Genomic DNA, 16,508 nt, shown 5'->3' with positions numbered 1-16,508 from the left:
GTGGCAGAGCAGGAGCTCTCTCACTGTGACCTGGTGCAGCAAAGTGTGGCAGAGCAGGAGCTCCCTCACTGTGACCTGGTGCAGCAAAGTGTGGCAGAGCAGGAGCTCTCTCACTGTGACCTGGTGCAGCAAAGTGTGGCAGAGCAGGAGCAGAGTCTGTCGGAACCACAAACAGAATAGCACAACCCCTCTTCTTTTTTATTGGCTTGCAACATAAGGACGAGCTGAGCCGCTGCACCAATGCGCTCTGTTGTTGCTGCTTGGTGACCTGTGATACTTTCCTGCAGCATAGACACCCCTGGAGAGCAGTCACGTCGGTATGTTTAAAAGAGCAGAGTGTGAATTTTTATCCCTGCCTTAGTTTGCGATTCAAGAGACCTGGTTTTGTTTTTAAATGGCGTTTTATACAGTCTGATTGGAGAGCTCTGTGGAATTGAACACCACCTTTTAAAGCAAAATAAAGAATAAACTCGGCGTTGGATTTTAAGTTAAATATCAGGCTTGGTGCTGAAACTTTCAGACTGTTTTTAGCACCAAAGCCAGTGGGTTTTTTTAGGTTTTGTTCAGGAACTGAGCAGTAATGGGATTGAGAAATCAGCTTTTTGTTTTTCCCTTTTCTTCAATGTGTGCTTTTCTGATTTCAAGGCTGGCACACATCTGCATATAGGCCTTGCTGAGGGAAGGAAAGACTGGAGTTCATATAGTACCTTTTGTGATCTCCGTATGCCCCCCAAGCTCTTTGCAGCCAATTAAGTACTTTTGAAGTGGGCTCCCTGTTATAGTGTTGGGAGCGTGGTGCCTGACATGGACACAGCAAGCTGCCACAAGGAGCAGCGTGAAAGTGCCCCACAGCACCTTCTCTTGCGATGCTTAAGGGGCGGCAGGGTGGTACAGTGGTTAGCACTGCTGCCTCAGCGCCTGGGACCCGGGTTCAATTCCGGCCTGGGGTAAGTCTGTGTGGAGTTTGCACGTTCTCCCTCTGCTGGCGTGGGTTTCCTCCGGGTGCTCCGGTTTCCACCCACAGCCCAAAGGTGTGCAACTTAGGTGGATTGGCCATGATCAATTGCCCCTTAGTGTCACAACGATGTGCGGGTTAGGTAGGGTTACGGGGGTAAGGATAGGGGAGGTGGACTTGAGTGGGGTGCTCTTTTAGAGGGCGCAGACGTGATGGGCTAAAAGGCCTTCTGCACTACAGGAATTCTATCGCTAAATATTGGCCGGAGCGCTGTCTAGAACTCTCCCTCCCCTCTTTTTTTTTTTTTGCAGTGGTGTCTTGGGATCTTTTACATCCTCATGACTGGGCAGGTAGGGTGTTGCTTTAACATCTGAGCTATGATACTTCTCACAGTGCAGCACCCACTCAGTACTGGACTGTCGGCCTCGACTTTTTTTGTTAAGGTAATGGTTTGAGTACGTTTCTTTTAAGAGAAGGATGAGGAAAAATTTCTTCATTCAGTGTTGCGAATCTTTGGAACTCGCCACCCCGGCGTCCTTATTTGTTGAGCACGTTTAGGAGGGAACTGATTGATTTCCTTAGTATTGAAGAGTTGAGGGACATTAGGATCATGCAAGAATGTGGAGTTGATCTTAGAAATATCCATGATTGTATTGAATGTCGGAGCAGACTGGGGGGCTGCGTGACCATATCCTGTTTCTATTCACCATGTTCTTTTATACCGCTAGAAAAAAATGTAATAGGTTTTGGGCAACTTGCTTGTTTCAAGAGGACAATGAGATTGATTCATCCTTGAGGCCAATTAATTTAAAGTTGAGATGGCCTATATTATTTGTCAGTAGTGTAACCAGAGGCGGTTCACAATTATGAAGGGTCTCGATGGAGTACTTATGCACGATCAATCACTACTGAAGCGAGATTGTAGTCCAATTGAAGGCTTTAATGAACAAGTAGTTACCCTAGCAGCCGGTACAGAATGACTACTGTGGGTGAAACACAGACTCTTATGCTCCGCTTGCTGGGCGGAGCCAGCAGGCAGGTTCTACCACTCATACTACAGTATAAGGTACATCCCACCTACGTACCGCAATACCCCAAAAAGAGTCTACCACAAGTGCATAAGCAAAAACTATTTCCAGTGGCGGAAAGGTGCGGGAACACAGCTTTAAGGGGAGTGGCTAAGGAACCTAAGGCAGCAGGAGGAAACCTTAAATGGAGCGTGTAGTTAGTGATCTGGAATGTGCTGCCCGGGAGGGTAGTGAATCAGATTCAATAGTATCAATGGAAAGGAAATGGAATGACCACCTCCTGTGCTGTGTCATCCCATGATGTAGGACAACGATTAGTCAGTGAGGATAAGTTTAAATGGAGAAATGGCACTATTTTCATTCCCATTGCAAGATAAGGATGAGGGAGAAAAATGAAACCATTGACTGTGTGTTCGCAGCCATGCCTACCCGAGACTGCGAGCCTGTTATTTGGACAGAATCGCTGGATGTGTTTCACTGCTTTCTGGAAAATGCGTGTGTTACCCCCTCCCGAATTGCACCCCTCCCCCACCCCGGGAAAGTGGTGCTGAGCCGCCACCGTAAACCGCTACAGTCCATGTGGTGTAGGTACACCCACGGTGCTGTTAGGAAGGGAATTCCAGGATTGTGACCCAGCGACATTGAGGGAACACACACACGTTTCCAAGTGAGGGCAGTGTGCAGCTTGGAGGGGAAGTCGCAAGTTGGATAATCTTTTTAACGTAAGGTGGCAAAGAGATGTGGAGGAGTGTGCACTTTTAAAATAAAAAGGGATGAATTTAAATATGTGAAATTTCTGTACGGCATACATTTTACAACGATTTCATTCTATTGTCAACACAGAGCCTGCGATGAAAGTTATGGATACGGATACCGAAACTGATTCAAAGTCTGCCAACCTGTCCCCAGAAATCGTGTCCACCGATGTGTCGCCGGAGGCTGCTGGACAAGTTACAGCTGTAGAGTGTGATGCAGCGCTCTCAAACCTTACTCTAAGGTAGTCCGCGTGCATTTTCATTTTTAACATGTAGATATAGTAAAGGTTGCTCAAGTTTTGCAATTTATCGTGGCCAATCCACCGAACTCTCACATCTTCGGACTCTGGGAGGAAACCAGATGAAACCCGTGCAGACACGGGGAGAACGTACAAACTCCACACAGACAGTGACCCAAGGCCAGAATGGAACCTGGGCACTGGGAGACAGCAGTGCTAACCACTGTACCGCCGTGCCACACCAGAAAAACTTTCTCCGAACCATTACCAATGCATTCACATCTTCCCTTAAATAAGATGACCAATACTGTACACAGCATTCCAGATGTCGTCTCACCAGTGCCCTGTATAACTGAAACATAACCTCAATATTTTTGTATTCCATTTCCCTTGCAATAAATGATAACATCTACTAGCTTTCCTAATTACTTGCTGTACCTGCGTACATTGTGCAATTCATGTACTAAGGCACCAAGATCCCTTAGAATTTTGGGCCTGCAATCTCTCACCATTTAAATAATAGGGCGATACGGTGGGACAGTGGTTAGCACTGCTGTCTCAGCGCCAGGGACCCAGCTTTGATTCCAGTCTTGAATGACTGTGCGGAGTCCGCACATTCTCCCCGTGTCTGCATGGGTTTCCTCCGGCTGCTTCGGTTTCCTCCCACAATCCAAAGATGTTTAGGTAAGGTGGGGTTACGGGGAATGGGGTGGACCTAGATACCGTGCTCTTTCAGAGGGTCGCCGTAGACTCGATTGGCCGAATGGCCTCCTTCTGCACTGTAGGGATTCTATGGTTCTATGAATATGCTTTTTAATTTTTCTGCCAAAACGAACTATTCACATTTTATGTGAAGTCAGTCATGTCAATGTTATAAAGTTGAGATTGCAGCACAGATCCCTGTGGCACACTACTTGCTGCAACCAGAGAATTACCCATTGATGCCGACCTGATATCTGAGCAATCTTAAATCAATGCCAGTATGTTACTGCCTTACGCCATGAGCTATTGGTCTGAATTCTCTGTTTCTGAGACTTTTAAGTGTTGGTGCCAAGGCAGAATCTGTGGACTGTTCCGACAAAAACCGACGTCGCCCCTGAACCCGATTCCGCTACCATTGAGGGGCTGGCACCGGCGCCACTTGGAACACAATCTATTCCAATCGGTGACTGATTCGCAGGGTCCATGATTGACACTCAGGAGGCTGACAAGCTGCAGCCGCACATACACATTACACTCCCCACACACGCTCATCCCAGCCAACAAGATGGCACTGGTTGTGCTGGAGGAGCGTGCCCACACGGCTGATGGTCAGCTGGGTCCAGAGGGCACACAGGGTGGTACCGCGGGGGGAGGGGGGGGGGGCACCTATACGGCCTGTGGCACTAGGTTCAAAGTTAGCTGTTAGCGGTGTGCGCAGCTGCATGGTTGCCTTGCCAGCTGCGGCAATGGTGCTCTGTGTCCGTCCACCCTCACCTCACAGCCCACCGCCTGGCCACCCACTCCCCCGCCCCCCCAGTCAGCGGCACAACTGTCAGCAAACCGGCGATGTAGGGAACACCTCCCTGACCCCCTCTATCTCCCTCAGCAGCTGCCACACCGGTTTCACGATTTTTAAAAGCGCAAGTGAATCACGGCGTCAGTAACGCCCATCGGAGGCGGAGAATCGAGGAGGGTCCAAGAATATCGGGTCGGGCCCGCTAATGATATGCAAATGGTGTCAATTGTACGTGCGTTCTGGGACACATTGACACCACTGTCGAGGTGCTGGAGCATTGTGATTTGGCGTCAAATTAGCGTCTGCCGCGATTTCGGAGTCAACCGATTTTTCCGCCCAATCGCCTTTCCCGGTTTCTGGTCAGCTGATGGAGAATCCCGCCCATTATCTTTCACGCCTTTGATGTGGCTTTGTGTTGTCAAATAGAATTTGACACAAAGCCACTTTTGGAGATAGTAGTACAGCTTCAATAAGGTCTGAATGAGCATCTTAAAAGGAGGAGAGAGAGTTAGCATGGTTTTCGGGAGAGAATTTCGCAGCGTAGGGCAAAGGCAACTGAAGGCATTTCTGCTAATGTTGGAGCACTGGAAATCCTGGATGCAGAAGAGGCCAGAATTGAGGAGTGCAGAGACCTGGGACGGTCGTTGAGCTGTAGGAGGTCACAGAGATAGGGGCCTGGACTTTTACTCCAGGCTCAGGTGCACCAGAGTTGGGATATTTTCCATTGACCTTGGGGCAGCACGGTAGCATGGTGGTTAGCATAAATGCTTCACAGCTCCAGGGTCCCAGGTTCAATTCCCGGCTGGGTCACTGTCTGTGTGGAGTCTGCACGTCCTCCCCGTGTGTGCGTGGGTTTCCTCCGGGTGCTCCGGTTTCCTCCCACAGTCCAAAGATGTGCGGGTTAGGTGGATTGACCAGGCTAAATTGCCCGTAGTGTCCTAAAAAGTAAGGTTAAGGGGGGGTTGTTGGGTTACGGGTATAGGGTGGATACGTGGGTTTGAGTAGGGTGATCATGGCTCGGCACAACATCGAGGGCCGAAGGGCCTGTTCTGTGCTGTACTGTTCTATGTTCTATGTTCTAGGTCCATGAGCCCGACCTGGGAAAAGAGGCCTGCCAGGTCAAATTTTCAGTCTGGAACAGGGGGAGCAGTCTAAGTTAGAAGACTGGCCCGCTACCCCCAGAACCGATTGCGGAGGCTGCAGGGTGCAGAGATTTGCACGGTGGAAGCTCTGCCTCGGGAATCTAGCTGACGTTAAGAAAGAAAAACAAACAACAGCCCTCACACCTCCATGCCACCATATGCTCCCCACCCTCCCCATGGCACCCTATCGACTGCCTATAGGCCCCTTGTGTCCTCAAGCTACGCCATATCTATCCCGCACGACCTTCATACCCACCGTGTAAAACCAAGCCAACCCAGATCCTCCACCATCACCCATCGCTCTTGCCCCGTCGATACCAATTCGCCTACTATCCACCATGGGTAAACCTCAGGAGCCATGTTGATATGGAATAAAGTTGTCTATCTTGACGTATGAGAAAAACTCTCACTGATTCCTTCAACTAATCGCTGGATTCTATAACCAATTGGAACTGTCAAACAATCTGCTCACTTCACGGGCACCCACTGTGATAATGTTAGATTGTAAAATCAGTCATTCAACACAGAAAATGTAATGGCCCTCAGGCTTATGTTAACAGAGAGAAATAACAGTCAAATTCCCCACATTTAAAAAAATTTAACCTTCAGTGTTGAATCCCTTGACTGCTTGACAGTTCTCTGACATGGTTGACAGTTCCTTGACAGCTTAACAGTTCCAATGAATTTATGCTTGATTATGCCTACTATTAACAAGCCCAAACAGCATCTGGCCTTCCCCCAAAGGTCTCCTTGGACCATATCCAAAAGGGTAACCTGCCTCACCAAAAGGGTGCTCAGATTATCCAAATAATTCCACAAGGTTCAGACCTGCTCCTAAATAGGGTTTCAGACACCCACCTCACCAAAATCACAAGTGGGGGCAGCTGCAATTCAGCACCCACCTTTCCGCCCACATGGAAATTCAGCCCAGGGTCCTGGATTTCTCTATCGTGAAAACTAGTGGTTTCCTGGATATTTCCCAAGCCTACCTATCCCTCCTTTACCTACTTGAAGTTGTACAATCTACAAATTTAAAAAATGCATGCTGGAAGAGACAGGATAACAGAGTGAGCTACACCGGTTTTCAGCTCTGGGACTTGTGGCACGCGGCCCCAGCAGATGCACTGTCTCCTGCCTTCACTGACTACAGCGATTCTGAGTGAATGCATTTGGGTAATCTAATTTTCAGTTTCTAACTAAACGTGGCCCATAGAAAACCAGACTGTCTGTAATGAGCGGTGTTGGTCAGCTCCCTTCATTTCTCAACGGAGGTGCTTATTCATGTTTCCTGCAAATTTCTTCCAAGGTGGGTAGCACAGTGGTTAGTACTGTAGCTTCACAGCTCCAGGGTCCCAGGTTCGATTCCCGCTTGGGTCACTGTCTGTGCGGAGTCTACATGTTCTCCCCGTGTCTGTGTGGGTTTCCTCCGGGTGCTCCAGTTTCCTCCCACATGTCCCGAAAGACGTGCTCGGTCGGTGAATTGGACATTCTGAATTCTCCCTCCGTGTACCCGAACAGGTGCCGGAGTGTGGCAACTAGGGGATTTTCACAGTAACTTCATTGCAGTGTTAATGTAAGCCTACTTGTGACAATAAAGATTATAAAGAAGGTGCAGCTGTGACAGGCTAGCTCTGCATCGGAAGCCAACTTTTACCTGAGTGCTGGATAGCCGCTGTGGCCAACAGAACTGGGAAAATATTCTGCTCAGAACTCTCAAGTGACGCTACAGTAAATCTTTTTTTTTTTTAAACTACTTCCATTTTACAGCCATATGCACTGTGGGAGTGCTTTGATAGGATTGATTGGCCAAATTTGAAAATACACTGCTAAAGATAGAAAAGAGAGACTTTAGTTTCTATAGCACCTTTCGCAGACCACTGGATATCGCCTCGTACTTTACAGACGGTGAAGTACTTTTGAGTTTTTTTCCTTCTTGTAATGTAAGAAACACGGGATCAATTTGCTCGTTGTAAGCCGCCACAAACAGTAATTTTTTTAAATATTCTTTCGTGGGATGTGGGGATTGTTGGCAAGATCCGAACGTAATTGCCCTTGAACTGAGTGGCTTGTTGGTGGCCCTTTCTGGGCAGTTAAGAGTCATTCGTATTGCCATGGACCTGGAGTCACGTGTCGGCCAAACCAGACAAGAATGGCAGATTTTCGTCCCGAAAGAACATTAGTGAACCAGATGGTTGTTACTGTCATCAACACTGAGGCTAGCTTTCAATTACAGACTTATTAGTTACATTTGGATTACACCAGCTACCATTTGAATCCATGTCCCGAAATCGTGGACCTCTGGATTAATAGTCCTGTGACGTTACCGTTGTGTGGCCATCTCCCCTTAATAACCTGATTTTGTTGATTGAGGGATAAATATTGACCCCAACACAGAGGATTATTCCCTTGCTTCTCTCGAAGTAGCGATCTTTACTGTTGAAAGGACAGGCTGGGTCTTGGTTTAATGTTTCATCCGAAAGACAGTGTAGCACTCCCTCGGTACTGCACTTGGAATGCCGGCCTTGATTTGATCATGGGCAACACGGTAGCACAGTGGTTAGCACCATTGCTTCACAGTGGCAGGGACCCGGGTTCGATTCCCGGCTTGGATCACTGGCTGTACGGAGTCTGCACGTTCTCCCCGTGTCTGCGTGGGTTTCCTCCGGGTGCTCCGGTTTCCTCAAACAATTCCCAAAAGACGTGCTGTTAGGTGAATTGGCGACGAGGGGATTTTCACAGTAACTTCATTGCAGTGTTAATGTAAGCCTACTTGTGACACTAATAAAAATGATTATTTTTGCACTCAAGTGGGCTAACGAATTTATATATTAAAACTGCTGGTTAATATATGTTGCTCTTTCCCTCTGCAGCCGAATGCTGGGTTCCCCAGAGCTATGGTGATTTTGGTGTTGGGGGTGAACTCGGCATTGGAGCTTTGGTGCGATTTCCCCCTTGTGATTGGAGGGAAATGCAGGATATTCTATGTTTGAATAAGACCAAATCGATGCTGATTGTTTGTTTTCCCCCCCTCCCAGTGAATCCGATCTGTCTCCGCCTGAGGAAGAGGCCCCTCCTGCAGGCTCTGAGCCCATAGTGCTCCCCGCTCCACAATATCCTGGATCACTCGCACAGGACTCTGATAACATCTATGAATCTGACCCAGAAAACAGCGCAGAGGATGAATTTGCTGACGATATACCGGATGTAATGGATGCCCATTCAGAGTTAAGAATGGTCCTTGCACTCCGGCAGTCTGTGCCCTTTATTGATGATAGAGAAACACTGCATCCTCTAGTGTCCGACTGCATCGGGCAGAGTTGGCTAACTGATACGCCGGATGGCCAGTTCCCAAAGGTCCTCCTTGGTGAACCATTAAGAGGCAATGAGCTGACGAATAGTTTTGGGAAAAGTAGAGAGAAATGGAGCACTGGCGACACTGTGCCAACACTAATAACACTCCGTAGCGAGGAACCACGTGACACCCTGGACAAGGAGCACAATGATTTGAAACAATTCACAAGATTGACAAGATATACAGATTCCTCTGTGCAGGTGAGGCGAAGCCAGAATGTACACAGGAAATAGGCGTGTCATATAGTTTCATTATGAGTCAGAAGCTTCTCGGTTGAAAACCCCCTCCAGGCATTTGAGCACCCAGCCTAGGCTGACCCTCGCAACGCAGTTCTGAGTGAGTGCTGCCCCGTCAGAGGTGCTGTCTTTTCAATATTTATCCCTCCAATCAGGTTTCTGGCATAGTGTCGAAGCAACTTTTATCAAGACCATAAATGACATCCAATGTGACTGTGACAAAGGTAAACTTTCCCTCCCTGTCCTTCTCAACCTATCTGCCAGTGTCCAACATGTACTTCTGAGGCTGTGTAAGGCTCTGATCAGACCCCATTTGGAGTATTGTGAGCAGTTTTGGGCCCCGTATCTAAGGAAGGATGTTCTGGACTTACAAAGGGTTCAGAGACGATTCACAAGAATGATCCCTGGAATGAAGAACTTGTCGTGTGAGGAACAGTTGAGGGCTCTGGGTCTGTACTCGTTGGAGTTTAAAAGGATGAGGGGGGAGATCTTATTGAAACTTCCAGGATACTGCGAGGCCTGGTTGGAGTGGACGTGGAGAGGATGTTTCTCCTTGTACGTAAAACTAGAACCAGAGTACACAATCTCAGACTAAAGGGACAATCCTTTAAAACAGAGATGAGGAGGAATTTCTTCAGCCAGAGGGTGGTGAATCTGTGGAACTCTTTGCCGCAGAAGGCTGTGGAGGCCAAATCAATGAGTTTCTTTAAGACTGAGATAGATAGGTTCTTGATTAGTAAGGGAATCAGGCGCTAAGGGCCCAGGTTCGATCATGGCCCCGGTCACTGTGTGGAGTTTGCACATTCTCCCCGTGTCTGCGTGGGTCTCACTTCCACAACCCAAAGATGTGCAGGTTAGGTGGATTGGCCATGCTGAATTGCCCCTTAATTGGAAAAAATAATTGGGTACTCTAAATTTATATTAAAAAAGAGGATCGGGGTTGTGGGGAGAAGGCAGGAGAATGGGGATGAGAAAAGTATCAGCCATGGTGAAAGGTGTAACAGACGCGATGGGCCGAGTGGCCTAATTCTGCTCTTATGTCTTATGGTCTTCTCTTGCCGCAGTCTTGTTGCTGGGTGGGACGGCTGTGACCTGGTTCCATTTTTATTGTAGCCAGAGAATCGCCTTCAGTGGCTTCTCTGCCTGTTCCTGCACCGTTGCCTCTGGTGTCTCCCAAGAATCTATTCTTGACCTCCATTTATTTTTTATCTATATTCTGCCCTTTGTCAAGATCATCTGAAGGCACAGAATCAGTTTTAACATGTATGTTTATGGCACCCAGTTCTACTCACTACAACCTCTTGTGATTCCTCCACCCTTGCTGAATTCTCAGACCCCTTATCCGACATCCGGTGCTGGATGAGCTGAAATATTGAGAAAACTGACAGCATTGTTTTCATCCCCCCCCCCTTCCAAGCTCCTTTCCCTCTCTACTGACTACCATCCCCCTCCGTTGCAACGGGCTGAGATTAATCTCGGTTGTTTTTAGCCTCGGTGCCTTTGTTGAGCCTGAGGTGAATTGCCAATTCCATTCACACCATCATGCAGACTGCCCATTTCCACCTCCATTGCCTGACTTTTACCCCCTGTCTCTGCTCATCTACCACCGAGAACCTTACTCATGCCGTCATTGGCTCCAGACTCGACGATTCCAACACACTCGTGGCAGGTCTCCCACGTTCTACTCTCTGTAAACATCAGTTTCCCCCAAATTCTGCTGCCTGTGTCTTAACTCGCAACAAGACCCATTCCCTATCGCCTCCTGTGCTTACTGACCGACACTGGACCCCGGTCAAGGAGCGTGACCAACTTTCCTGGGTTTTCTAAGACCATCCCGTGTTTGATGCGTTTCTCCTGTGCCCCGGTTCAGATCTACCCAGGACGTGTTTTGCCCATAATTGTGTTAATTGAAGTATGTTACCTGCCCATCCATGTCCACTGTACGCTCTCTTCTCTGCAGCCTGCCGCCAGCAAGATTTGTTAAGACACTTCACACGCGCATACCCCGCTCTCTCAGGTTTCCAAGCATCCACTTCCACTGCTTCTGATGATTCGCCAGCGAACCCACCACTCCCCTGAAGCGTCCCTTAATTAATTCCCCAAGAGTTGGTCACCTTGCAGACCGCTTTAAGCACCTTGATTTTAAAATTCTCAAGCTTGTTTTCAAATCTTCTTGCCCCTCGCTACGTCTGTAATCCTCCATTCCCACAGCCCACTGAGGTACCTGCGATCCTCTCCTTCTGCTGTTTTGGGCATCCCCAATTTAAACCCACTGCTGTTCATTTCGGTGCCTCCACCCTATACCTCTCTACCTCACCTTTCACTCAGAATCTCCAGAGAGATCCTGAGGTTCTTAAGTACGACATTGTTTGTGGTTTAAGCAAACATTTGTAACAAGAATTCATATCAAATTCCGTTCATGATGCCATTAAGCTTTCCTTTCCATTTTTTTTGCAAGACTGTTTTAATTTCCTTTATTAAGTAAATTTCTAACTTCTACCAAATTGTGAATCTGCTCAGGACTGGAAACATAAGCTGCTGTTTTCTATTCCAGACAGACCGTGTTACTGTAGATGCAGTGGTCAATACTGACCAGGATGTTAAAAGGTACATGGTAAGTAAGTACCACTTAACACCTTATTGCTGGTAACTATACTGCTGGGTCCCAGCATTCAATTATTCCTTTTCAGTGATCAGGGAAGTTTTACAGCGTCCACTCCATGCATGTGATTAGCTTGCCAAAATCCGCCCAGGAATTGGGGAAGTGATATTCGCAGGTGGACGGTTAGTTATCGCGGCGATTAACCTTCAGGACCTGTTTCCAATTAATCCCAGAAATTGCGAAAGAAAACATTTGTTCTTGGGATGTGGCCGTTGCTGCCAGCATTTGTTGTCCATCCCAAATTGCCCTTGAACGGAGTGGCTTGCTGGACCATTTCAGTGGGGGGGGGGACGGGGGGGGGCAGTTAAGAGTCAGCCGCATCGCTGTGTGGGTCTGGAGTCACCTCAAGGCCAGACCAGGTAAGGATGGCAGATTTCCTTCCTGAAAGACATTAGTGAACCAGATGGGTTTTTACAACAATCGACAGTGAATTCATGGTCATCATTGGACTTTTAATTCCAACTTTTTATTGAATTCCAGTTTCACCATCTGCCATACTGCTATTCGAACCCAGGACCCCAGAGCATTACCCTGGATCTCTGACAGTACCACTGTGCCACCCCCTCCCCATGCAGTGGCAATTTAGAAATGGCAATATTTGACAGCAAGTACCCATTCATTGCTGAATCCATTTAAAACCGCGCAAGGCATTTCACACTTAATGTTGTTTGGGCTCCCTATTTAGGATTGATGAATCATTGACTGACGTAGTGTATTGTCACTGGATTAGAAACCAGAAACCCAGGATGATGCTCTGGGGACCCAGGTTCAAATCCCGCCACTGCCGATGGTGAAATTTGAATTCAATAAAAAAGTCTGGAATTAAAAGTCTAATGATGACCATGATACAATCTGGTTCACTCCTGTCCTTTAGGGAAGGAAATCTGCCGTCCTTACCCGCTCTAGCCTACGTGTGACTCCAGACCCACAACAATGTGATCGACTCTTAACTGCCCCCCTCAGGCAATTAGGGATGGGCAAACAATGCTGGCACAGCCAGCGACGCCCACATTTCATGAGCGAATATTTAAACATTTTTTTAAACAACTCGGGCAGAGTTTTGTGAAACATAGTTGCACACGCTCATTGCAGGAAGGATTTGCTCCATGGGTTGAGTTATTACCTTTTCTTAAATGTGTCCTTGTGGGACTGTTTCAGAATGAAGTGACAGCTGAACGAGAGGTTTTGAAGGATCGATACCAGGAGGTGTTGGATCGACAGACGCAGATGGAGAACCAGCTCCAAGTCAAAGTTCGACGGCTTCAGCAGCGACAGGAAGAAGAACAGAATATTTACCAGGTAAAATAGTCAATAGATAGAAAGACTTGTGTTAAATTGACACCCTATGTGGCTTTGCAGCCAGTGACGCACTTTACATTAGAGACTACACTTCAGTAATGCAGAAAATGTGGCAGCCAATTTGTGCTCAGCAAGCTCTCATCGACTACACTATAATGAGCAGTTTCCTTTTTAGCGACATCGGTTGAGGGATAAATATTGGTCCCAAGAAAATGGTGGAGAATAAGTTTAACTTCTATTGTGTTGTGCTAGAGTTGTTCTCCAGGGATCAGAAAGTCGTGGGTTCAGGGCCCATACTCTTATTTAACGATGTAATATAGACACTGATGGGACAGCACGGTGGCACAGTGGTTAGCACTGCTGCCTCATGGCATCAAGGACCTGGGTTCAATTCCAGCCTTGAGTGACAGTCTGGGTGGAGTTTACACTTTCTCCCCGGGTCTGTGTAGGTTTCCTCCCACAGTCCAAAGATGTACAGGTTAAATGGATTGGCCACGATAAATTGCCCCTTAATGTTCAAAAAGTTAGGTGGGGTCACGGGGATGGGGTGGGGGGCCATGTGCCTAGATAGGGTGCTCTTTCAGAGGGCTGGCGCAGACTCGCTAGGCCGAATGGCCTCCAATCTTCACTGTAGGTTTGATTTCCATGTTTAGTTTTCTATATAATAATCATAGCACTCTTAAAATATTCCACTGCACAAATTAAGATCTTTTGTTGTAATGATGACAAAATTGAAAGTTCTATTTTTAGAATAATTCTTTTTGAAATTGAAGTCGGTGGGAAAACTCCAGTGGCTGGAGTCATACCGAGCATAAAGACATCTTTGACAACCCAAAACCTTCTCCACCTAGAAGGACCCAACAGAAGGTGCATGGGTACATCGTCACCTGAAGCTCCCAACCAACTAAAACTCCATTCTTTCTTGGCCATTACTTCACTGTTGGACATTTCTTCACTGTCACTGTGTCAGAACCTGGGCTGCTAGTGTAAGGGTCCTTCCTGTTCCTCCTTGTGTATTTCTTGTCTATTCCCTTGTTTTTCCCTTTCTTTTATTTGTGCCGTTACATTTCTGATCCATCAATGTTTAATGGACCTTTGATTTTAAAGCTAAGCAACCTACAAGAAGAAGCTTTTAATATAAACAAGCAGATTCCAGAAGGTTGTGCTGTTTTAGACTGTGATTGGAGATTAGCTGGCTTCAGTGATGACCTGATTGGATTGATTTGTCTCGTGGCCAATGAATTGGCCCAAAGGGCTGTGCAATGCCTGGTAACGGGTGCTGATTGGATCTGATCCCACTAGGATGTTTTCAAAGTCATGAGGTTCCGGTTTTGTTTCACTTTTGGTTCTGTCAGTGGAGGGAAAAGATCCAGAAAGTGGTTGCTAAACCTCTCCCAACATATCCAGTCTCTTCAGTAGGCCTGTTGTGTGTTGGATTCCTGAAAGCAGGTGCTGATGGTGGGCCCCGAACAGAGAGCAAAGTCGGATGAAACGGGGACTCTGTCTCACCAGGAACATTGAGAGTACATGCTGTAAAGCAAGGACTGTGATTCTCAAGCTACTGTGGTGGAAGCCTGCGAGGACCCATCATCTGAAGCAACGGCTTTTTTCTCTTTCATTTCCCTGCGCCCCCCCCCTCTGTGTTTGTCTGTCTTGCATCATGCGTAGAGGGTGGGGGGGGGGGGGGCAAGATACAGTAGATGTTAGGTAGTTATTAATATTGAACCAACTGTACCGGCTGCATATTTCACCATTAATCTTATTGCTAATGAACTTTTTAACTTGCAAGCCAAGGGCCACCGATGTCTGGGATTTTAATAAGTTATTGGGTCACTCACTTGTGTTGTGACTCGGGGGCAGGTGGGGCTGGCATTGACCGCGTGCCAGCCTAGGGTGTCGTTATACTACCGACCAGCACTCTCGGTGTAACTTCAGCATATAAATTGGTGCTCTTCAAGAAGGCCGTTCACTCCCATCCTCTCGATGGCAACTAAAGATCGGCAACAAATGCTTCTCTTGTCAGTGACGACCTCATCCCGAGAATTAATTTTTAAAAATGTTGCGTAATATTTTGTAGAGTGGATTTCAAACTCCGAACTGTCTACCAAGGAGTAATCCTGTTACAAGTTAACTTAAAATATAATATCCATATTCTCCGCTGATAAAATTTGAATTACACTGACGGCTAGAAGATAGCAACTATTCAAGTTTAACATATCTGTTGTTTTATTTGGAGCTGAGATTTGTTTGCACTGAAATGTTTACATGTGCTTTGAAGTGATTTAAAGCAGTGCTAAATTTGCTGTATAAATCCTTATTCCACTGGGGAGAGCAACAACTGAATTTAGCCTCCGGGTTTTCACACCACAGGGAATCTCGCTCCACTGAATCGTGACCCATGGGCCACTTTTTAAATTGACCCAAAGTTGGTTTAAACACTTGGAAAAGTAGGATCATTCAGTTCCTTCCGAGCTTCTGCCTGGCTAACATGAGTACCGTAGCTATTGACCTCGATCTTGGTCATTGCAGTATAAGTGGGATGTGTTTCCAAAGTTAAACAGTCACAAAGTTAACTTTTTAATATAAATTTACAGTACCCAATTTCTTATCCAATTTAAGGGGCAATTTAGCGTGGCCAATCCACCTACCCTGCACATCTCTTGGGTTGTGGGCGTGAGACCCACGCAGACATGGGGAGAATGTGCAAAGTCCACATGGGCAGTGACCCAGAGCCGGGATTGAACCTGGGCCTTCTGCACCGTGAGGCAGCAGTGCTAACCACTGCGCCACCGTGCCACCCCCACACATAATTAATATGAGCTATTCTTCATCAGCATTGCTGTTGAGCTTATTGTTGTTTTTGCCGGCAAATGCTGGTGATCTTGCTGAAGCACTGACTAAGGCTGTGGAGGTCAGACAACCTATGCGAGTATCAATATAAGGCGTGAAATAAAACAAGGGCATGTGACAATGAAACAAATACGTCCACATGGGATCCTGGTGTAGAATTGCAAAAGCATTTCGTGATTCTGTCTGAAATAGGAGAAATGAACCATTAGTGGACTGACTGAGGCTGTCTCTGTGCTGGAGCTGAATAAACAGCCATGGTTGCATGTGAAGTGCCCACATCTGATGTACCACCTGTCATGGGAGAGTACTTTTAAGAACTGGGGGTTTATCAAATAGCTGTAGTGGATGTACCTTTATGGAATGGGTATTTATGAAATAGCTGCAGTGATGCCAGAGTGGGTGTGGAGCTGGGCTTTCACTTTCTTTTTTGAGCAGGCAGTTCCAGTGTGTTTTAGTTTCGTTTTCAGAGCTGGATAGCTGCAGGCAAAGCAT

The 16,508-nt window shown here is 47.1% G+C and overlaps 1 protein-coding gene across 4 annotated transcripts in view; it reads left to right on the top strand.

Moving 5' to 3' along the window:
- The first annotated feature begins 200 nt into the window (after window positions 1–200).
- Window positions 201–16,508, top strand: part of rnf214 (ring finger protein 214) — a 48,586-nt gene continuing 32,278 nt past the window's right edge. The window contains exons 1-5 of one of the 4 annotated variants that reach the window (XR_005458202.1): window positions 201–317; window positions 2,827–2,980; window positions 8,653–9,169; window positions 11,760–11,819; window positions 13,026–13,166. Coding sequence is in view for 3 of the 4 variants with exons in the window: in XM_038779347.1 (XP_038635275.1) it covers window positions 2,835–2,980; window positions 8,653–9,169; window positions 11,760–11,819; window positions 13,026–13,166 (864 nt within the window). In the remaining variant the exon portion in view is untranslated. Of the gene's footprint in view, window positions 318–1,270; window positions 1,399–2,826; window positions 2,981–8,652; window positions 9,170–9,289; window positions 9,430–11,759; window positions 11,820–13,025; window positions 13,167–16,508 lie in introns of those variants that run through there. The other 3 variants (XM_038779347.1, XM_038779348.1, XM_038779349.1) reach the window with 3 other exon arrangements.

This window comes from Scyliorhinus canicula, chromosome 19 (genome assembly GCF_902713615.1).
Source record: "Scyliorhinus canicula chromosome 19, sScyCan1.1, whole genome shotgun sequence".
In the NCBI taxonomy this organism is placed as follows: Eukaryota; Metazoa; Chordata; class Chondrichthyes; order Carcharhiniformes; family Scyliorhinidae; genus Scyliorhinus; species Scyliorhinus canicula.
Note: the sequence above shows the minus strand (reverse complement) of the source record. Positions and strands in the feature narration are given on the sequence as shown.